The sequence below is a fragment of the Schistocerca serialis genome, chromosome 2 (genome assembly GCF_023864345.2).
Source record: "Schistocerca serialis cubense isolate TAMUIC-IGC-003099 chromosome 2, iqSchSeri2.2, whole genome shotgun sequence".
In the NCBI taxonomy this organism is placed as follows: Eukaryota; Metazoa; Arthropoda; class Insecta; order Orthoptera; family Acrididae; genus Schistocerca; species Schistocerca serialis.
In genome coordinates, this window is record NC_064639.1 from 665,733,718 (window position 1) to 665,757,263 (window position 23,546).

The following is a 23,546-nucleotide window of genomic DNA, read 5'->3' on the forward strand; positions in this document are numbered from 1 at the left end:
TCACAATACTTTTTGTTGGTAACACATATATTCAAAACTATCAGGGTAGCAAATTTTCACTGATGAACACATTGGAAAAAATAAATCAAAACAGAATACAAAATCGATTCAGAGAAAAATTATGGATCGATTTTCTACACCTCTGAAATAAGTGTCTGTATAGTGGTCTCTCATATTTGAAGGAAAAGGTATTACATACCTGGGAAGTTAAGCATATTTCATTCCTATTGTATGCTGTCCATTTACCACTCAGATGTTCTACGGTAGGAGAAAGGTTCTTTTTCCAATTCATTTTCATTTCATTTTAGGCAAACCAGTATTATGAAATTTACATTGCTGAAGCAGATATGGGTATATCAAATCCAGTTGATGAGTATATGGGGGGGGGGGGGGGGGGGCAGGCAGTCATTTGAGCAGAGTATAGCTAATTAGTAGATCTGGTTAACAGACAAGAAAATGGCAGATTCCTATTATTGTGCTCTTTCCTGTTATCTACATTGCTATCATAGAAGGTGAAGTGGAAAGTGCTGAGACAGTCATTTGACAAAAGACAAAGGACAGAATTGACACTGTTTGTTACATTATATATTATGTATGTGTGTGTGTGTGTGTGTGTGTGTGTGTGTGTGTGTGTGTGTGTGTGTTTTGATCTGCAAGATTCCAGTATCAGTCTGCCCTACAGTTTTCAGCCTCTAAAGCACCCATTAGTATCATGGATTTCCCTGATTATGTAAATTGAAGGTGGGGAGGGGGGAAGGGGGAGGAGGGGGGGAGAGAAAGCGAAAGGAAAGGGAAGAAACTTATATGATATCAGCTGCATTAGGACTCTATGCAGAATCAGCGATGATGAGTGAAAATGTGTGCCGTACTGAGATTTGAACCTGGGATCTCCTGCTAACTGGAGAGTTGCGTTAACCACTACACCACCAGACACAGTTTTTATCACAATTGCGTAGACTATCCTGACACACCTCCCGGCTGACCCACATTCCCTCCTATCTGCAATCCCCTTCCATGTCCACCATTCTCGCTACCTTGAGACTCCCATAGGAGGTCGAACATAGCTCTGCGTCTGCTCTGAAAGTTGTGGATGCATTGCTCATCGAGGCGACTTAATTATATATATAATTATTCCCTGATGTTTTAACACATGTCCTGTCATCCTGTCCCTTCTTCTTGTCAATGTTTCCCATATGTTCCTTTTCTTGCCAGTTATGTAGAACACCACCTTATTCCTAAGCTTCAATGTGAAAATAGATTATTGTTATCTTTAAGGTACCAAAATGGAGCCCTCACCCTATAAGTGATTCAAGAATATGATGCTACCCCATGACCACTGACCCTGGCTGTTTGGAATTCCATGGCCCCCAATACAAACTTAGTGACTCAGAAGTTCCAATTGAAATGGCGCAAAAGCTCTGCCTCTGGAGAAATTGTTTCAGGGCCTGCACTAAGTGAATCACTTTGTTTAGTGAAGTGGAAAAATCAGTGAGCACTTTGAGTAAAGTAACAACGATATCAGAGTGATAAGTGCTCATACACAATTCTGTAATAGACATTATCACACTTGTATTGTTGCTGACATTTTGTGAAAAATATTGATTAGTATCAGTAACAGTTCAAAAGAATAGTATAGTACTTTCTTCTCAGATTATTGTTATGTTCTTCATATTATGTTATGAATATTAAAAGACCATGATGTAGTTTCATAGCATTCTGGGCTGTGGTCTCTAAGAAAAGAGTACAAAGACTTTGAACATATGAGGGCACACTGAAAATGCCAAAATTTTATTGAAAACTCTTAAGGCTTTTTAGATAAAACAAACCTTATTAACATTGTACATCTTTGTTCTTCATGTCTACATATTTGCTGTTCTTGGCTGCTACATGGCTTCAAATGTCGGTGTGCAAGAAACAGTGTATTGTAATTGAGTTTTGAATTCAAAGAGTTTGTCCACACCTGGAGCACCCTCTCCTACACCATGACAGTGCCATCAGTCATCTTCCATATCAGATTTTCATTTGTTTTCAAAATTTAAAGAACACCTATGAGGACATCACTTGGACAGTGAAGAAGTTGTGCAAGCAGAGGTGAGATTGTGGCTCCATCAGTAGAGTAAAACATTCTACAGTGATGTTGGCAACAAATTGGTATCATGTTGGGAGAAATTTGTTCATTGCCATGGCAACTATGTTGAGAAATAAATATGTATCCTTTAAGGGTAAAGATGTAGAATGAGAGTAATGTGTGTTTTATTTAAAAAGTGTTGAGAGTTTTCACATAAATTCAGAGGCATTACTTTTCAGCGGGCCCACATACTTGTTAAAGAACTAAAATCAGTTTTCATCCTCCTGAGCCATTTATTTTGAGATGGTGATGGAAGTGTGTCACATTGTACCTGTGATACAAAAATAGAAATCAAAGGTAAGTAAGTATTAAGTTTATTCTCATAATTAGTTCCAGAGCTGATGCTTCACTAGTATGCCAGTAATGTTCTACCAGAAGATGCTGAAACTTTACTTCCTTATGCACATGAAGCACTTGTGTTTGTGTGTGTTTTTAACAGCATTTAAAACAAGCATTGAAACAAGTTACAATCGGTGTAATTCACTCTTCCACAAATATACTGCAGCACATATGCAAAACAAACAGTTGATTTTGTTTGTTTAATGACATGTCAATTCATACTGATTTTATACATTTACGGTTTCTAATGGTTAATGGGATAACACTACTTGCAAATTAATAAACTGTTTTGCAAAGGAAAGAACTAACATATTGGAAGGTACAGATCCGAACTAGTGAATTGTTTCCCTTGCAGGCCACACTATGTAGAGTATTTAAGTAGAATGATCCGGAATGCTGGCTTGGATACTGTAAGTGTACTGTACACTGATGATCTTGAAACGCTGGTCAGGCGAGCCAGCATACGCTTGCCACCACGACCTTATGGGACTCCAGAGGAGGTGTATCGTGGACGATTGCTCAAGGTGCGTCTCTCTCTTTGTTTGATTCCACAGGCCGCACTACATAGAATATCTAGTTGGGCTGGTAGTACGCAACAAGGTGGACCCTGTATCGATATTTGATGTGGTCGACGTGGTGCAAGAACTCCGGCGCAGGGGGAAGCCTCTGCCGCCAAGAGCTGAAGGTGCAACAGACAACCAGTACCGACAACTGTGTGCAAAGGTCGGTACCAAGAGAAATAGAAATTAGTGTGGGGCTAAAAACTTCACTGGACTATAAAACGTAACTATTCCTAGATTAAACATTTAAATTGGGGTTTGGGTACTCAACCTTTCTGAAGATCTGTCACAGCTGAAGTCCTAAGTTTTCAGTGACTGTAAAATTTTAACTTCGGAAAAGTTAAAATTAAAATTCAATTTTGTATTATGTTTCAATATATTTATTATACTTTTAAAACAAAATTAAAGTATTATTACAAAGGAAAACAATACTTACAATACAAAAGGAGCAGCTACATGCTCACTGCTCAAAAACCAAAACCAGACTGACTTCCTTATGCCAATATGGCTACCCCTATATATATAATCTGAACAATCCTAGGCATTGTTATAAAGGGTTTTTTTAATAAAATTACAATTAAAACTCTCATCCTAAAACCAATGACATTTCAATAATTACCTTGACTATTATATATTAAACACAGAAGTGAATTCTAGAGTATACATTAATTGAAGGGTGTATAAATGCTTAGGTATCAAATGTTAACAATACACATGCTATATTTACTAATTACAGAAGATTCATATCATATAAAATGTTCCTACCAATTAACGGACTTCTACACATTAGTGTAATTAAGATTCCATAACTATTTTCTTTGTAACTTTTCCACAAGTACATATTTGCATATACCTCTGCGAATAATTACTGTTTATGGTTAAAATTTGTGTGTTTTAAATGGGTTTCAGTTAGACTGTTACATTTCAACTACATTACAGATCAATGCTGTTATACATCTATGACACAAGCATATATAAGTCTAAAAATTTGATGAAACAGGGAATGCCATTCTCTAAATACATTGAAGCTATGGAGCATTGTTTGCACAAAATGTTGGAGAAAATGTTTTTACAAAAAATTATAGAAAATTTTGATAAGGTAATTCAGTGTTGTACAAAAAACACCTTCTCTGACATTGTTTCTTTCAGATTGCTAAACGGAAATAATTAATTGTGAACTGTTTAATGCATCATGAAATAGAAAATATCTTTAAATAATTGTGCATAATGTTGAAGTCCACTGCTCTTTGCAGCTTTACAGCAATACGTAATGACACAGGCATGCTGCGAAAGCTAATAAACTTTCCTGAAACTAAAATGGAAAATACAAAATAATATGCATATTTTATACTTAAATTTAAATTTAAATCATGAAAGGAAAGAGTCGCCTAGCCGAGAAGAAATGGTTATCAGTTTATTGTAATTCTCACTATGCCTTTCAAGATAAGATGTATTCTTTGTAAGTGATGCTAATAATGTTCATATTTGTAAACTGGTAGTGTGCTGTGGCAGTGTAGGTATAAAATAATGTCAGATACGATGTGAAACATTATGAACATCAAATATCCAAAATGAGCCTTTGGCCACCATAAGTCAAGATCCAGTAAAGAAATTATTCTCATCTTTAACATAATCAAGTTTTGGCTATAAAAAAAATCCATAGTTTATCATCATAAGACCAGGTGAATTAGAAGAGCAAATTCTCCACTTTAATTTGTGGTACAGGATCAACTGGAGGACTTATTGCCACATAGGCAGGCAGGTAAAGAATTCATATCAGGCACTGACGGTTCAGTATTTTTGAAGCAGTATTAGTAATTGATCTGTCAATATTTCTTAAGCAGTCCCTTCATTAGGCGATAACGTAATTAAGAAATATGTATGATAAATGAAGGATATAAAGGTGTGCTAGGGGCTGAGCTCTGAATCAGGTGAGATGCAAAATTCAAGTGAAGACTTGGATGTGACAATGGTATCAAATGTTACTTTCAGGAAAGTCCCTCCAGTTTTAGATTTCAAACATACTTTTTCTGTCCTCAGTCAACTTCTAGCTTCTCCAGCTTTACTTCCCTGGTTTATTTACTTAAATATTAAAAGCAACATGGTTCAGGGTTCATTTAATATCAGATATTAGAATAGGATGTTTAAGGGATAAGGTACATGGGTCACAAATTTTTTTGTGGCTTACAGAGTTACTGTAGATTGTTTAATTTCCATAAGAGGTGGTCAGTTATGGCACCAGCTGTAAGTTAGTTGTACAAATTACAGCTTGTTCAGTCTACTGTGGGGTTGCTAGTCCATTTATTTTATCATGTGTATATTTGGACTGAGGAAGCAATAGAGTTTGAATGCAAATCAACTCTTGGACCATTCGTACCAAGGTTTCACAACTCTATACCTTTCCAATGCAACAGTTTGCCACTGTTTTAAGAAGCTCTGAGAGAAGAAAACTTTCTTGATGACAAAAGTTAGACAAGACAGCCACAATCGAGACCACTGAATAAAATGTACCATGTACCACTACTAATCTTTTCTTTTCTGTTCTGCTAGCAAATAGAGCAAGGGAAAAATGACTGTCTAAATGCCTTCATACAAGCCGTAATTTCTCTTACCGTATCCTTGTGGTCCTGGTGCAAAATGTATGTTGGTGGTAGTAGAATTGTTCTGCAGTCAGCTTCAAATGCTGATTCTCTAAATTTTCTCAATAGTGTTCCCCTCTGGGGATTCCCATTTGAGTTCCTGAAGCATCTTCACAATACTTAAATGTTAATCAAACCTACCATATACAAATTTGGCAGCCTGCCTCTGAAGTTCTTTGAGAAGATTAATCCGACCTGGTGGGGATCCCAAACACCTTAGCAGTAATTAAAGAAAGGGACGCACTAGTATTCTATACATGGTCTCATTAACAAATGGACTTGCATTCAAGAGGATGATGCTTCAAATCCTTGTCTGGCCATCTAGATTTAGTTTTTCTGTAATTTTCCAAAACCACTCCAGGCAAATGCTCGGACGGTTCCTTTGAAAGGACACAGATGATTTTCTTCCTCATCCTTGACACAATCTGAGCTTGTGTCCTTTCTCCACTGACCTAGACATTGACATGATGTTAAAGCTGTATTAATTTACATTTTTCTATATTTAGATTTGTCATGTCAACTAGAAATTTTTTCCAAGTCATCTTGTATGCCCAATGACAACACATTCCTGCACACCATGTCATCAGCAAACAACTGTAAATTGCTGTTTAATCTTTCCATCAGATAATTTATGTATACAGAGTATATAATTGGTCCTATGACATTGCCCTGGAGCACTGCAGACAGTACCCTTATCTGTGACGAACACTTGCTGTCCAGGACAATGTACTGGATTCTATTACTTTAAAAGTCTTTGAGCCACTCACATCTGGGAACCAAAACTGTATGCTTATACCTTCATTGACAGCCTGCAGTGTGGCACCATGTCAAGTGCTTTTCAGAATTCTGGGAATATAGAATCTGCCTGATGTGCTTCATCCATGGTTTGCAGGATATCATGTGAGAAAAGGACAAGCTGAGTTTCGCACAAATGATGCTTATGCTGATTTGTGGACAGAAGCTTTTCCATCTCAAGGAAATTAATTATATTCAAACTGGAAATATGTTCAATAACTCAGCAGCAAACCAATGTTAAGAATATTGGTGAGACATTTGGGATAAATACAAGTTAAGTAAGGGACTGGTGTTATAGAGCCATCTTCATCAAACCAAACTGAGATTCTATCCAGACCTAATGACTTGTTTCTTCTTTTTCAGTTGCTCCTCTAGGTAAGGGGTGCCTATTACTATGTCCTCCATGCAGGAGTTTGTGGAATGATCAAATGACAGTATGTTTGTACGATCTTCCTGAGTGAATATTTTCTTAAACATGAAATTTAAAACTTCAGAATTCTTTTTGCTATCTTCCGTTGCCACACCAGACTGGTCAATGAGTGGCTGGATAGAAAAAGCCTTCAACCTGAACAGTGATTTTATGTAAAATCAGAATTTTCTTGGGTTCTCAGCAAGACCTTTTGCTAAGGTACGATGATGGTAGTTGTCATACACTTTATGCATTGATCTTTTTACAGACACACAAATCCCTACTAACTTTGGCTTGTTGTCATTTGCTCACTCTCTTTTGAACCAATAGTGCAACAGTATTAGTTTCCTCAGCATTTTCCTTATTTGGTAGCAAACCAGTTACCCCAGTGGGTCTTTTCAATCCTTAATCCACTTATTTGGCACATACTTCTCCAGTGCACAATTTACAGTGTGTTTAAACTTTGCCCATAATTTCTCTATGTCCATCATACTGGAACTAAATCATGTCCATTCATGGTCTAAGTGGAATGCTAACAACTGCTTATATGTTCTTTCTAGCAAAAATACCCTCCCAGCCTTCTTTGATTGATTTATTAGTGTTATTAAGCATTGTCACTATGATGACTTCACAGTCAGTAATCACTGTCTCTATACTGACATTGTCTGTAAGATTAGGCCTATTCGCAGCTACAAGGTCAAGATACTCCCATTGCATGTGAGCTGCACACAACAGCACACAGAAAACGAGTTCAGAAGCACTTCACACTGTCCGTACCACCTGCAATGTATCCATAGATGTCCCAGTGTATATTTGGCATGTTAACGTCACTTCCAATCAATACCGCATGATCTGGGCATTTTCATGCTACAGATCCTAGATTTTCTTTGATTGACTCTGAAACTACCACAGCAAAATTTGGTGGCTAATAAAAACATCAAACAATTAACAGGATTTCATCTAGATCTGGTTAAACATATCCAGATAACTTGACAGTCACACTCAAATTTGACCTCAATAGAGAGAATATTTTTGTTGACTGCAATGAAACTCCCCTTCCTATGGCATTTAATCTGTGTCTTGGAAATACATTCCATGACTCATTAAATATTTCAGAGCTTTGTACTTTGGATTTCAATCAGCTCTTGGGCCCAAGTATAATTTTAATGTGACAAACTTCCTGGAGGATAGTACATTCAAGAACTTTATTATGAATACTTCGGCAATTTACTGATAAAATTTTGACAGCTGAAGTGTCTTTAGTCCGTATACAATCTGATTTCACCATCTGCAGAAATTGGCAAGCGTACATCAAAGTATCTCAAATGACTGTGTACCTCAAAGAGGTTCATGTGCCCAAGTATGAAGCCAATAGCCTTCACCACTTCTTCCAGCTGCCCATATAAACTGAGGATGGCCTCAGAACCCAATCAACAAGCATAATTGGTATTGACGTGAGCTATGACTTGCCTACGATTGCACCCTGCGCACTCAACAGCCACAGGCAAGGCCTCCTCAACATTTCAGATAAGGATGCCACAACCCCCTCCCCTCCATCCCCGCCCCCTCCCCCTGCCCCAGCAGACACATTAAGGCATGTTGGTTTTCTTTCCAGCCCTGAATGCCATTTACCAAAGGACCCCCATAAGATGCTTAACATTGGAGCTTTTGATAACTACCAAACCCCTCCCCACTTGTGCCTGATGACTTTAATTCCTTTGTTAAGAGTCAATTGTTGCAAGCTGTGCTGTATGCAGTGTGGATTAGTGGTTATTGCCACTGGCTGGCATGGTGTGTGTTGCCAATTCAAACCCAACCACCAGGAATAATTTGTTATTTAGTATTTATCATTTCTGGAAGGTTCTCAAAATTTCTTATGTTTGCGAGGCTTGTATTTTCTGGAATATTCAGAGTTTGTATGCACAGCGGCATTATCTGTCCAAGAGGCCAGTCTTTTATGGCTGTAAGATGACGTTCATAATAAACAATTTTTTTATTGCTAAGTGTTGTACTTCACTGATGTTCCTGCTTTTAGATTTGGACTTGATTTTGGTTATGATGTGACACTGTTTGGTGGAGATGCCGGGTACTTCAAATTATCTACTGCACTGTGTTTCCAATCAAACTAAAAAAAAACTAAAACTCTTCCCGAACTCCTCCTGGCTATGAAGGCCCAGTGGTACTGACTGGCTGCTGTGTCATCCTCAGCCCATAGGTGTCACAGGATGCAGATATGGAGGGGCATGTGGTCAGCACACTGCTCTCCTGGTTGAATATCAGTTTCCAAGACCATAGCCACTACCTCTCAATCAAGTGGCTCCTCAGTTTGCCTCACAAGGGCTGAGTGCACCCCACTTGCCAACAGCACTCAGCAGACCAGATGGTCACCCATCCAAGTGCTCGCCCAGCCGACAGTGCTTAACTTCGGTGATCTGACAGGTACCGGTGTTACCACTGTGGCAAGGCCATTGGTATGTTTCCAATTAGGCAATATAAAAGCTATTGCCCACATGGACAGGAACCAAGATATAAGCATTATATTGTTCCCATGTTTCGTATATTCAGGACACTAATGGATTCCAAAACAGTCTGGAAACATTGGTCAGGATACTATGAAATGGCTGAGAGGATTTGATCAAGTTGCCAAAGAGAAGAGGAGGGATGCTATGATGTGTGTGGCAAATCTGTATTTTTACTTGGATGACACAGCCCAGCAGAGGAAGAGAAGTTCATTTCCTGGGATAAATTGCACGCCAAACTGAAGAACACATTTGGCAACAGTCAGCAGTAACTTCACATAGTGGAAGATCAATTGAGGAACGAAGTCCAAATTAATGACAAAATGACATGGTCGTACATACTGAATGTTGTTTTCCTTTGCAACTTTTTGAATCCAAATATGACAAAAGTTGACAAAATCTTACATTTGATGAAAGAAACCATGAAGACATGTACCAAGCTCTTCTGTTTTTGGAACAATAGAAGAATTCATCAAGTGGTGGCAGCACATTGAGGAAATGCAATGTGGGAAGGGGGTGGGGTGGGGGAGGAGTTGGTTGAAAGAGATATGACCTCGAGATATGATCTCTGCAGCCCTAGTGAAACACCATCGTGACGTCACTTCACTCATATGCCAAATAGTAGGACAAGAGACACATCATTATTTTAAGGCAGCTGGAAATATCAGACTGCATAGACAAGAGGTATATCAAACATTAGCACCAATCTTCACCACCAGTAGAACACACCATGAAAAATGGACTCAGACTTGGATTTATACCGCAGCTGTCAAACAACCCACCAACACAGGTACAGCTATTTCTCTGCTATGTATAATGCCCCACAGAACAACAGACCTTTGGACGATGGAGGACAACATGCCAATCTGTTTTCACAGTGGACACCAAGACACATTGTATGTTACTGCAGAGAAAGAAGTCAAATATTTGATTACTATTACACTGCAAGACATTAGCCATAACAACAATCCCATTCGCACCAGTTAACTGCATATGATTACAGCCAAACTATGGGACAAAGCTCATTGCCATACCCTGCACATGGTCATTCCCCGACACACCATAGCTGTTCCATATTGCTGTACAGTTACCGACTGTTCACCTACCTGCCGAATTCAGGAAAATGAAATGAGGCAACTATCTATGGAGATGAGGCCACTGCCAATGGAAATCCTCCATGGATGACAGTCAGCAAGATATCAGGAAATCTCATCAACACTATCATTGATGGCCAACCTGTCCTGGTGCTAGTCAAATCAGGGACTTCCTTTACTGTAATATCAAATGCTTATTGTTGACAGCTAAAGAAGACTATATTCTGTTATATGAAAACAACTGTGCCGGAAGTCACAAATGGGAAATACATGCAGGAACATGCATTGCAAGAATAGCTATCATTGACAGAACACAGCCATTTGAATTTGTCATTTTGTCAGAAAGTGGTCATAATGTTGTTCATGTATGGGGCTTCTTCAAAGCACCACAAGCCATCAGACTGTGGAAGATCAGAGCTCCAGATTGACAAAACTATTTGAAAAAGCACACACAACAAAGATTGCTCTGGAGAGTAGTTTGCTTTTGAAAACATTATCCTGCCATCATCAATGAGCTGAATTTCAGTAATCAGTTTAGATGCTCAGTTAAGCTCTTAAGCTTTTTCTGATTGCAAAAAGCTGGTCAGGTTCACAAAAGAAATCTAGATGCCTGTGATGACCATAAGAATTGTAGGTGGCCAAGGAGAAACTTTGTGTCACTAATTATCACAAGCAGTCACCACACACTGCAAAAGGTGTGTGTGTCTAGGGCAAGCTGAATCAGTCCAGGAAGGGCAGTTTAATACCACTGATGAAGAATCATGCTCTGCTACCATTACAGACAATGCAGTGGAGTGGAGAAAAAACAGACCCACTGTACATGGTAAAACACCATATCAACACTGGGGATTGTCCACAAATCAGCCAGCACTCATAGGGTGTTGGCTGAACAATGGATAATCTGGGTGTGAAGGAGGTGCTGCAGGATGACACCACTGAACTGTCAGCGCCCTTGATCATTTACTGTGGCCTTTGTGAATAAGATAGATGGCACTTGGTATTTATGCATTGATGCCAAAGACTGAACAAAATCATAAAATTAGATCTACATTTGCCACACTTTGATGACATCCTAGACTGCTTGAGATAAGCAGTGAATTTCTCAACTATGGACTTGCAGTTGCCAAACTGAGGTTGATAAAGCTAACTGGGAAAACTCTTTCTCAGTAACTCATGATGGCCTCTAAGAGTTCAAATGTATGCCAGTTGTGCTACAGAACGCTCCAGCCACTGTTTTATGGTGGACAATCACCTTTGATACCTTAAATGAATGATGTGTTTTTGCTACCTGAATGACAGTGTCTTTTTTTTTTCAGGGATTTGAAGAACATCCAAGCTGCTTCACAACCATGCTCAAGTGAGCTCTGTCTGAAACTGAAACAGTGCCTCTTTGCGACCAAAAAAGTAACAAGTTTGGGGCCAAAAAAGTAACAAGTTTGGGGTGCGTAGTGAATGGCAATGGAGTCCACCCAATCCAGAAAAAATAGGAGCAGCCACAAATTTTCCAACTCTTCAGCACATTCATGATCTGAGAAGTTTTCTCAGAATGTGCTCATATTACCTGTGATTGATAAAGGACTTACGTATCATGGCACTTCTGTTGCAAGAACTGCTAGAGTGGGATATCAAATTTTCCTGGAATGAGGCATCAGGAAGATGTGTCATTTTCCTTATGAAGGTGCTAACATTTTCCCCAGTCCTAGCACTGTATGATGATAATGCCAAGAGAGAACTTTGCATTTCCACCAGTGATGGGGTAGATGAAGATCTAGTACAAATACAAGAAGGTTCTGGAAAGGCGATACCTTATGCTTCCAGAGCACTTCCCAAGTTTGAGAGTAATTATTCTACAACCAAGAAAGACTGCCTTGCAGCTGTTTGGACTCTCAACAAGTTCCAACTATATTTATAAGGAAAACCCATTCACCATTGTGATGGACCACCTTTCTCTATGATGGCTGACTAGCCTGAAGGACCTGTCAGGTCAACTGGTGGATGGGCACTGAAGCTTCAGGAATACATCACACTGGTACACAAAACAGACACAAACACAAGGATGCCAACTGCCTTTTTGATCTGTGGTGGAACACAATATCGTGCACAAAATTAAAGACACCACTGCATTAAATGACATTGCCACTGAAAAGAGTAAATTTCAAGCATTGCTGAAAACCACAAAAGCCTTGGGGAATTAGGAACCAACCAAACAAGAATTCCAATTAATAAACAAACCATTGTGTATGACGATTTGCGACCCAACTGGACTGAAATGATTGCTCATTGTCCCAGATCATGTACGGTCCACTATCCTGAAGTTTTTCATAATGTTCCAACACGTGTTCATCTGGGATTTGTGCAGACTCTCAAGAGGATCAGATGCAAGTTTCACTGTCTCCAGGTCTCTATTGATCCATTAAACATTATGTGAGGCAATGTAAGGAATGCCAGTGACAGAAGCAAATAACATAGTTAATCTGGGGCATCTGATACCAACTCCACATGCAAAAGCATCTTTTTTGCGGGATGAGGACTGACCTCTTAGGAAGCTTCCTGAAGTTGACAAATGGATAACAGTCTGCACTGACTGCCTCACTCACTACGTTGCCACCAAAGCTGTGCTGACTGCTGAAGCTCTCGAAGTGGCAAGTTCATGGTAAAAGACATCATCTTGAAGCACGGAGAACCCCTTGTGATGAGCTTGGACCACAGAAAAGTTTTCCAGTCGAGAATAGTATCAGAGGTAATTCTCATTGCGAATCATTCACAGGAACACAACTCCTCCTCCCCCCCCCCTTCCCCCCCAAATAGTCTCTCAGAATGCTTTAATAAGATGTTAGCAGATATGCTCTCGAACATTAATGTCAAACAGAGAGATTGGGATACCATTGTCACATTCTCATACAATATGGCAAAGGAAGATACTACAGGCTTTACACCATTCTTTCTGTTTCACAGTTGTGGTGTGAGGCTGAAACGACAATGGATACAATGTTTCCATTTTAACTAGGTGATAGTCAGGAAGACTACATGAAACAGCTCGTTAGCAGGGCCAAGAAGCAAGACAGTTAGCTCACATACAGATCCTGGATGTCCAGGAGAAAACTAGGTCACGTAAGGACCCTGAAAACCCACAAGAAAGACCAAATGCACTATAACACCAGGCACTGGCCAGTGAGATACAGGTCAGGAGAGGTGGTATGGATTTTTATGTCTTTGTGGAAAGTGAGAGCTTCAGAAAAGTTACTGAAATGCTACTTTGGATCGTACTGTGTCCTTTGTCACTTGTCAGCCATCACATGTGAAGTTGAGGTCATGAACTTTCATCAAGAAGGCTAAAGCACTGAAACTTTATCCATGTCCTCTATGTGAAGCCCTACTACAGTCCTGAAGAGCAGATCAGTGGGGGCTTCTTGTTCAGGAATACTGAAGATGTGCTCAATAACTGTGTAGCTTTCATGGGAAGGGCTATCTTCTTTACATTGCCTTGCATAGCATTTAATGGATTGGTAGAGACCTGGACAGTGAAGAGGATGCAACAACATGACTAGAATATGAGGAACTGCCAGTGCTACCATGCAGATGACCACTGATGAGATCTAGATCCAGAGTACTGTAGTCAGCTTCACTGAGAACTTCTGAAACAGTGGATTGCTGTTTCTCTGGGGGATGGAGCAATGCTGCAAGCCGAGCTGCAATCAGTGTGGCATAGTGACGAGGGTGACAGATTGGCATACTGCAGGTCGCCAGTTCAAATCTAACCACCAGAAATTATTTTTTATTTAGTATTTATCACTTCTGGTAGGTTCTCAGAATTCCTTACGTTTTCAATGTTTGTATATTCAGGAATATTCAATATCTGTATAAATAGCAGTACTCTTCATCCAGGATGTTGGTTCTGTTCAGACTGTACATCGGCTTTCGTGAAAAATGTGGTTTCAGAGCTAAGTGTTACACTTCAGTGATGATCCTGCTTTCAGATTGGGTCTTGATTCTGGTTACGATGTGACACTATATAAAATTATTAAATGAAATTATTTGCTGCTGTTGAAACCAAGTGAAGCACTTTACAAAAGGTGATTTTTACATCTTCCATCTTACAACTCTTACCTCAAATGTGTTGCAATTTTAAAAATTTCAGAGCTTCCTTAAATAATGAATTTTGTCTAAATGAATACTACCACTGAACTCATTGTTCAGAGATCAAAACTTCACATCGAAAGTTATGTAAAAATGTATAATCAAATTTACATTTCTTCTTGGCAGCCATAAGTTTCTATCATAAACACAAACTAAACTATTAAAACAGAAAAAGCAGAACAAAGCACATGAATGCTGGAGAATTTACGCAAGTCAATTTGTATATAAAGCTGCAAAAGGCAGCTATAAATTGAAAAAAAAAAAAAAACTGTTTTCATAACTGTAAATGTGTTGGAAAATTTAGTGGGCTGGTAAAAATGCCTCTTCTAGTTGCAACTAATCATTACATAATGAATTAAATAAATAATGTCTTTTAAGATGAGGTACCATTTTCTTTTAATAATCACTCATAAAACAGTGTGCTCTATAGCTTATAGGACATTTACTTCCTTGCAAATTATTAAGAGACATTGAAGGGCGGGTTCATGACAATAACCTGAAATGGTTTCATAGCAATCTGCATTCTCATGGACTATTTTATAATTTCTCTTACAGATCATCCAGGAAGAAATTCCACTAGAATGAAGAGAGCAAATGCTGTTTGCCGGGGACATGGATCAAGAAGAGAAGCAGCATTTGAACATCAGAGCAACTTTATACAGTTTTTATATTTTATACATAGATGTAGTTTCATAAAATTCAGTATTTGTTAAACTGAGAAGTATTCAGTGTACGGTACGCTTTCAGAAAACAGTAAAATAAAAAATTAAACTTTATTTTCTGTTGTGTTGTATTTACACAATCACTCACTCACTCACTCTCTCTCTCTCTCTCTCTCTCTCTCTCTCTCTCTCTCTATCTCTCTCTCTCCTCCCAACATTTTACGCAGTGTTGCAAATGGCCTTCCTCAGGGTATTTTGCTCAGCAATACTCCCTGAGGAAGGGACCAGTGGTCAAAAAGTCTGAGAACTTTCATACATTGACAATGCTATCACATACCTTGAATAATGTTACTGACAGTAACAATGGCCACATAAGCCTATGCTTACATGAAGAGACAATTGTCAGCACATAAAACATCAGGAGCAGAGTAATGTAATCAGTCTGACTCACATTATAAATGAGACATGGTAAGTAACATAATTTGTACTTTAAATCTGGATCACAGATAATATTACTGGTCATTAAGGGCTGCCATGTTCCAAAAGCCCTGGTAAAAGAAAATCCTAGTTTGATGCAGTGGCTGGCAGATCACTCTGAAGTTTCTAGTAAATGACTCTCCCTAATAACTCATTGTTAAAGTCACACCATAAACCTGAAAGTAGTCCATTAGGCTAGTATCCAAAGAGAATATATGTGTAGAAGTGAGTGTGTATGCAAATGTTAACACAGTTGGGGGTTGGGGAGGGGGGGTTGCTGGTGAAGAAGAGAAGGCTGATTCAAAACGGAATATTGGCTTGGTTCTAACAAACCTGAAGCTGTGGTGCTGTTGAAGGATTTATTTCAAAAACAATTTGATTCATTTGTAGAAATAATGAAATTCCTGATTCAGAAAAGATAAAAAAGTTTAACTCCATCATACCATTTGTGCACAGCAACTGTGGCATATTTCAAAAATGGAAAAGGACTTCAGCAATCATTCACAAATCCAGTCTGTATTTTATTACAGATTCAGATTTCAGCTATTGAATAGCTATCTCAAGTGCTAAAAGTACAAGAAAATATACAATAATCAATAATTAAGATGTAAATTAAAACCACAGTTTACAATAGTAGTGACAACAGATTCGGTAATGTACCATTTAAACTGAGCCATATAGACTCAAGCTTGTGACAACTTGTTACTAAACGACTTTAATTGTCTATACAAGCTCCCACTCTCATAAGTTGAATGAGAAAAAGAGCTAGATACCATTAAATACATTGTCAAAGAAAATGGCTATCCTCCACATGATATAAATAAAATTTATAATAAAATTGCTACTAATTGCCAACAAGATGTATGACAACATATTACCAATAAATTGGAAGACAACAATAATAAATACATTTGTTTGCTATAGTATGATAAAGTTAGTATGATAACAGCATCAATTTTTAGGAAACAAAATACAGTGGCTTCATTCTCAACTATAAATAATCTTGGGCATATTCTTACTCAGTGTTGACAGAAGAATAATTTATCATGAATCAAGTGTGTATACAATTAAATTTTCATACTGTGATTCTTGTCATGTAGGGCAGACAGGAAGAAGATTTGAAGTTGGGTTTGGTGAATACATGGCTTTGGAAAGGTGAGATACAGATGAAAAATCTAACTTTTCTACTTAGCTTATTGAGATTGTATGTGGTGTTCCATACCTGCACTTTCATGTAAGACTGCGACATAGAACTGAAAAAGGCAGATTTATGGACTTTGTGGAGGAGACTGAGATTCTTTGCAATCTGAGGTTTTCTGGCACCTGCCTGCTCAGTGAGTAGGTGGTGATGAAAAGCTACCAGTTTTGGAGCTTTTTGACAGCCACCTACGTGGAGGCAGAAGACTTCATGATACAGGACGGATGTAGTATTCCGGACATTTCTCCTCTTTATGTGACAACACTTAGCAATTCACCACGTGAGAACAAAATTCACTTTTACTTGAAGGTGATGTTTTTTCTTGTAATGTTTTGTAATTATCTTATTTGTTAATGTTTTTAACATCAATTTCACCCAACACATCTTGAATTAATCTCTTACAATTTTACATATAAGGCAATCTGTGCACATCTTTTCTTCTCTGCAGCTAATGCATGGCAGCTTTCGTACAATTTTGTTATGTTTATTAAGATAAGTATATTATTTTTAACAGATAACACTGCAATGACAATCACTGAGTATGACTGGTTACTCTAGACTTTTTATTAAGTTTTATGTAAAGACGTTTTATAGTATTTTATATTGTCTTTCCACATTTATTCAGTGAGTCAATTTTTCTGCTAATTTAATATCATCTGCAAAATTTTAATTTATATTTGCTTTATGCCAAAATTGTTAATTGTAATAAAGATTACTTGGATTTTGTATTTAAATTTTAATGCCAATTTTACACAAAAAACTGAACTGGTAATTTGCATTGGCATTAGTGGTATAGAGGGTGTTACTCTTCCCATATGACATAAACTGTGACTCCTTTTACTGCTCTGTAAACGACAGCCTCTGTTAGAATCTGTTATGTAGCTGTTAAATGTTAGTCATATAGTAACATGTATTGTCAGTAGCTTGAAAACTCTATATGACTTTGTTGAAATGGTACATTACCTAATATGTTGCTACTACTATTGTAAAATGTGGTTTTAGTTTACATCTTTAATTACTGAATCAAGTACATTTTCACGCATTTTTTTAAGATAGCTATTCAATAGCTGAAATCTAGATCTGCAGTAAAATACAGATTGAATTTGTGACTGATTGCTAAATTCTTTTTCCAAATTAAAAGACCCCACTTTGTTCATGTATAATATCAGTGCCACAACATATCTTGGAATGCTTGTTCAGAGCATTATAATAATAATACTGGAGCTCATGATTTACTTCCATGTTTTTTTTAGCATATATAACTTGTAATTCACCAAACTTGATACAAGTCATCACTTCAATGTTTGAGGTAATGAGCAAATAGTTATATTAAAAAGATACTGACATGTTCTAAAGAATTGGCTTGTTTTGTTAGTAGCGGACTGTCATGATGCTGCCCAGCAGATTTTTCCACACCTACATGATATGGTGGATTATGTCATAACAGTTTTTTATAAGATATTAGAGGAAAAGAATCATAATTTATGTGAAAAACATATCAGCTAGTTTGTGGAACTGATATGCATTTCGAGGTAAGCAGTGCATTTTTTACAAGATGTTGCTGAAATATGAAGGTCAGCTCTTCTCATGCTGCCTGATACTTTTCCTATTATGTTCAACATCTTAATACAGGTATGTGAAACCTACATGTTTCCATTGAGTCCTTCTAAACTTTCATTGGTCCAAAGCAACAAGGTACATATTTTATTTATATTTATTATTGCTAATTCTCTTATTTGATGTATTTGTTTGACCATGAAAAACAATATTTTTTTACTGGTTTTATTAGGAGTGAATTTATAGAATACGAATTCTATTATTAGTTTTTGGACAAGGTAACATTTAGTTGTAGCAAAGTGACAGTTCCCTTGCAAGTAGAAACCAGTAGCAGAGAAGATAGTATCATCTTATATGCCATGGGAAGGGGAAGAGTGACCACCTGTGGAAGATGTAGTAAAAGGAGAGCTGAAAGTTTATACGCCAGAGTTTTAAACTGCTGTTGTAAAATATTAAGCAAAAATGTTAATTCAATCACAGGAAACAAGGGCAAATGTTAAACTGTTAATGTTACAGTATACTGCACATGCAGTAAACCTGTTATTTTGTAAAACAGTTGCCATCTATGATGCTACCTGAGATCAACTGAAGTCTTCTGACAGTGTACAAATACAAACTTACTATTTGCTAGCAAGCAAGAAACCTGGTTGATGATAAGTTACGGGCCTAGATTACATCTTTTTGTTAAATAGTAGAACAACAATAAAGTCAATTTTATTGTATGCTATGTTAAAGTTTTTGCTACAATAATTTCATTGTTAGGAAAACCCAGTCCATATTTATTTGTTAAATTCCAATTAGTTTGTCGACCCACTAGGACAATGAGTGAAGAAAGTAATCATGGAGATCTGATGCTTCTTCAACATCAACTCATGGATAACGTGTTCAGATAAATGCTTCCCATGCACAGCCCTCTGCGATGTGAGTTCATCAGGTATTATGGTGGTGCAACCATAGCACTGTTGGAGAGAGCTTAACTTAGCATCCCATTGGTGGGAACAGATCAACTTTGGGCTGCAAATGATGTAGTGTCATATGAATAGTATTGAATTAAATTATCACGATAGGAAACTTTGAAGAAAGTGTGACATGGTGGTATTTGAATAATAGCCAATAAACAGTAATTTTATACTGAACTGAAATTACAGCAGCAACCTTAATGTCAAAACAAAGGCTGTGAAACAATAAGGACAGAAAAAGATATACAATGAATCTTGATGAGATAGGATCTCGAAACTTGTTACCGCATCTATTCTCCTCAAATTTAAACTCAACACAGTGTCATCCTGTGTACCCATCATGTTATGATTGTTTCTTGCTTAATGGAAAATAATATATACAATGAATCTTGATGAGATAGGATCTCGAAACCTGTTACCGCATCTATTCTCCTCAAATTTAAACTCAACACAGTGTCATCCTGTTTACGCATCATGTTATGATTGTTTCTTGCTTAATGGAAAATAAGCATGCCTTGAAATTGCTATTACAAATAAGGACACATAATCTATTTGTCAGATCAGAATAAAAACAAGGATTCAACCTCGAGATACATTTGAAATGAAATTCATTTTGGTTTGACCAAATACTATGCAGTCCCCAAAATGCAACATTAATTTTCTTTGAACTCCTAAGTAAAAATCAGAAAATTCAGTTTCAGGTAGATTTGGGGTACCCATCAGTCTAAATAATGAGCTTACATAGTAAAACGTATGGGTCTCACCACTGTCTGCTGCAACATAAGCATGTTTCCTTTACTATGAAAATGATACCTGTCAAAAGAAAATTCTCTAATTGTTTCACATCAAATGGTCATTCTGTTTGTCTGTGTGTATTTTTTTTAATTTATATTTTTATGTTGACTGAATGTACTGGGCTTAGATGTTTTCATAATCTTCAATTATGAAAACCAAGATAGCACAGGTATAGTATTTGCAACAACTTCTTGCCTGAGACTAGACAAAATGTACCAATAACTATTTTCACCTGGCTGAGGATGTGCATCTCAATTTGAAGGTGTCATTATGTGCAGGTCACACACTACTACTACAACTTTGTGATGTACTCTGTGATCATCTTAATTAGGAATGAGTTCAAGAAGAAACTGCACAGTCCAAGAAATGGGGTAAGTGGAGCAGTGTTTGTATTAACTGCAGTACACCACTTGTTTGACAAGAAAGCCAATGGTTCTTTATTAATATTTGGCAATTTTAGAAGCACAATTCAAAAATGTCTGAAGTTGGCTGTTCCTTATTCACGGCAGTCCATTGTCTGATACACCACGGGCACTTTCTGCGAAGGTTGTCAAAATAAAAAATGTTATGGGCACAGTTGTATACTTAGAATGCTTAAAAGCTCATGTAATATTAAAACAGTGTTATGTGTTTATTTCTCATTCATGCACAGTTTATTAAGATACGGCGTACAGTTTTGGGGGAACATCAGTCTAACAAAACACTCATTTAGACTACAAAAGAAGGCAGTCAGAATAATAAAAGGTATAGGATATAGAGACTCTTGTAGGCAAGCTTTCAAAGAATTAAAAATCATGACACTACCATCTTTATACATATATGAAAGCATATGTTTCTTAAAAGAACACGAGGAATTTTCTACATTAAACAGAGAATTTCACAACTACGAAACAAGGAATAGGAATGATTTCATGAAACAGCTATGTATCACAAAAGTGTACTATACCAACCCAAAATCCTCTACAGTCCTCTCCCCAAAGAACTAAAAATAATACCAAAACTGTACATATTTAAAAGAGAATTAAAAAACATGTTATTGAGCAATAGTTTTTACAGTATTGAAGAGTTTGTGAATCGTTGACAATAAAAGCGCAGTTAATATTTCCCTGACATAATAAATATGTGTAATTGCTCACATTTAAATACTTGCTGTTTCTATGAAAGTGTGAAACTGTTAATGTAAGAATGTAAATAATCTTTGATGTGAGAATCACAAACTTTTTTTTTTTTTGTACGTTGTTATCCTACTTGTATATTTTTATGTTAATGTTCTAAAAGTTCTATTAAAATTGTAATGTCTAAGTGACAAGTAAATTCAATTACAAATTTTCATGTATATGTATTTTAAATTGTAATGTTTATTGACAAGTCCTATATCATTTCGATGATGTACTACAAGGATGCTAATAAATTGAATTGAATTGAGTTGTTCAAATGGTTAATTATCTTTGCTCACATGGCTCACACATTTCCAATTTAAAGAATTTCTGGCTGATATCGAAGCGGAATACCTGGATATACCATACCACACTGATGTAAGATGGCTGAGGAGAGGGAAGGTGTTTAATCGTTTTTCTCCATGAGGGATGAAATCAGTACCTTTTTGAAAATGAAAGGACGTCCAGGAGAATTACTTTGTGAGCTTAAGTGGGTGGCAAATTTGGCTTTTTTGAGTTATCTAACTGGTCATTTAAATATATTTAAAAACAAAGATGATGTGACTTACCATACGAAAGCACTGGCAGGTCAATAGAAACACAAACAAACACATACATACACACAAAATTCTAGCTTTCGCAACCAATGGTTGCTTCGTCAGGAAAGAGGGAAGGAGAGGGAAAGATGAAAGGATGTGGGTTTTAAGGGAGAGGGTAAGGAGTCATTCCAATCCCGGGAGCGGAAAGACTTACCTTAGGGGGAATTGTTTGCAAATTACAAGAATAATTTGAAAAGAGATTTTTGGAGATAAGTGAGCTTCAACCAGCCTTAGATACATGTCTTCCCCCATTTTCCCTTCAGGCAGAGGATGTCTCACAAGTGTTTCAACTAGAGCTGATTGACCTGCAGTGTGATATCAGCCTGAAGGATGCTTTCTTATGCGTAAAACTTTAGATGACTTTTACAGCTGTTTTCCACGAGGCAATTATCCTCTTTTGCACAAGCACGTGGCCAAAGTTCACTCAATGTTTGGTTCCACATATAATTGTGAGCACTTTTTCTCCATTTTAAAGCTTGTTAAAAGTAAGAACCGTTCACCACTTAAGTGATAAAATTTGACTAATTCTTTGAGGTTAGCAGTCTCCGGGAATATTGCACCTCGAAAAAGAAAAACGTGTAAAATGTTAATTGTATTCTTTAACAATGCTGACTGCAAGGATTAAAGGTCTTTAAAACTTTAACTCTCTTTTTTTAAATAAGTTTTCTAGCTTGGTCAATTAAAATTATTGCGTACAAAATAGCAGACTAAGGATCTGTTGTCTGAACTCTGAAGAGGGATACAAAAAGCTGCAGCACGAAGTACAACAAAAAATGTTTACTTGTAACTAACAGTAAGAATGAGACTCTATATCCCTTATGTAAAATTATGTCTAAAATAGAATATTTATGACGCTTGTTCATTTAAGAAATTAATATATCTTTCAGAAGACACCTACTGTACATATGGCGAGTGTGCATGTGCAATACTAATAGAATCAACCTGTGGGTCAGAAAACTACTAAGTTGTTCTTCGATTCTTGTTGTGGATATTGCTCTCTAAAGCTTTGCGTAGTAATTCTGCCACATGAACACGAATTGTTACCTAAACAGTAAATAGTTTGCTTGTTTTACAGCTTATTGATCACTTTTACAGAGCTGCGCTTCCTCTGCTATTTTGTTTACATTGGATCTGACCCGGGACAGTCCAGCACGGAACAGTGCTGTGCGGTCTCACTCCTCTGCAGCTCTCTCTCTCTCTCTCTCTCTCTCTCTCTCTCTCTCTATCTCCCCCCCCCCCTATGCTAACACTACTGACACATGATCATGATCATATACAGGGTGCTGAACTACACTGCCTTGCACCCGTGAAGTGTGTCTGCACCTGCTGGGCGTAATTCTTGGATGAGCCTGACATCCATTATAGGGTGTCCATTCATCCCATTTTTCTTGGGACTGTCCCCGTTTTTTTCCAAAATGTCCTGCTGTCTCAAAAGTTTTTTTGTGGGTGCTCAAATGTCCTGCTTTTATGTGTTTCCACTCGGCTAAAGTATATTACAGTACTGGATGTTTGATTTGCAATG

General features: G+C 37.4%; 1 protein-coding gene across 1 annotated transcript in view; it reads left to right on the plus strand.

Annotated features, from left to right (window-relative positions):
- Positions 1-15,396, plus strand: part of LOC126456317 (E3 ubiquitin-protein ligase lubel) — a 464,483-nt gene extending 449,087 nt beyond the window's left edge. The window contains exons 23-24 of the mRNA XM_050092068.1: positions 3,022-3,190; positions 15,176-15,396. Of these exons, the coding sequence (XP_049948025.1) occupies positions 3,022-3,190; positions 15,176-15,205 (199 nt within the window). The 3' untranslated portion in view covers positions 15,206-15,396. The remainder of the gene's footprint in view (positions 1-3,021; positions 3,191-15,175) is intronic.
- The last annotated feature ends 8,150 nt before the right edge of the window (positions 15,397-23,546 follow it).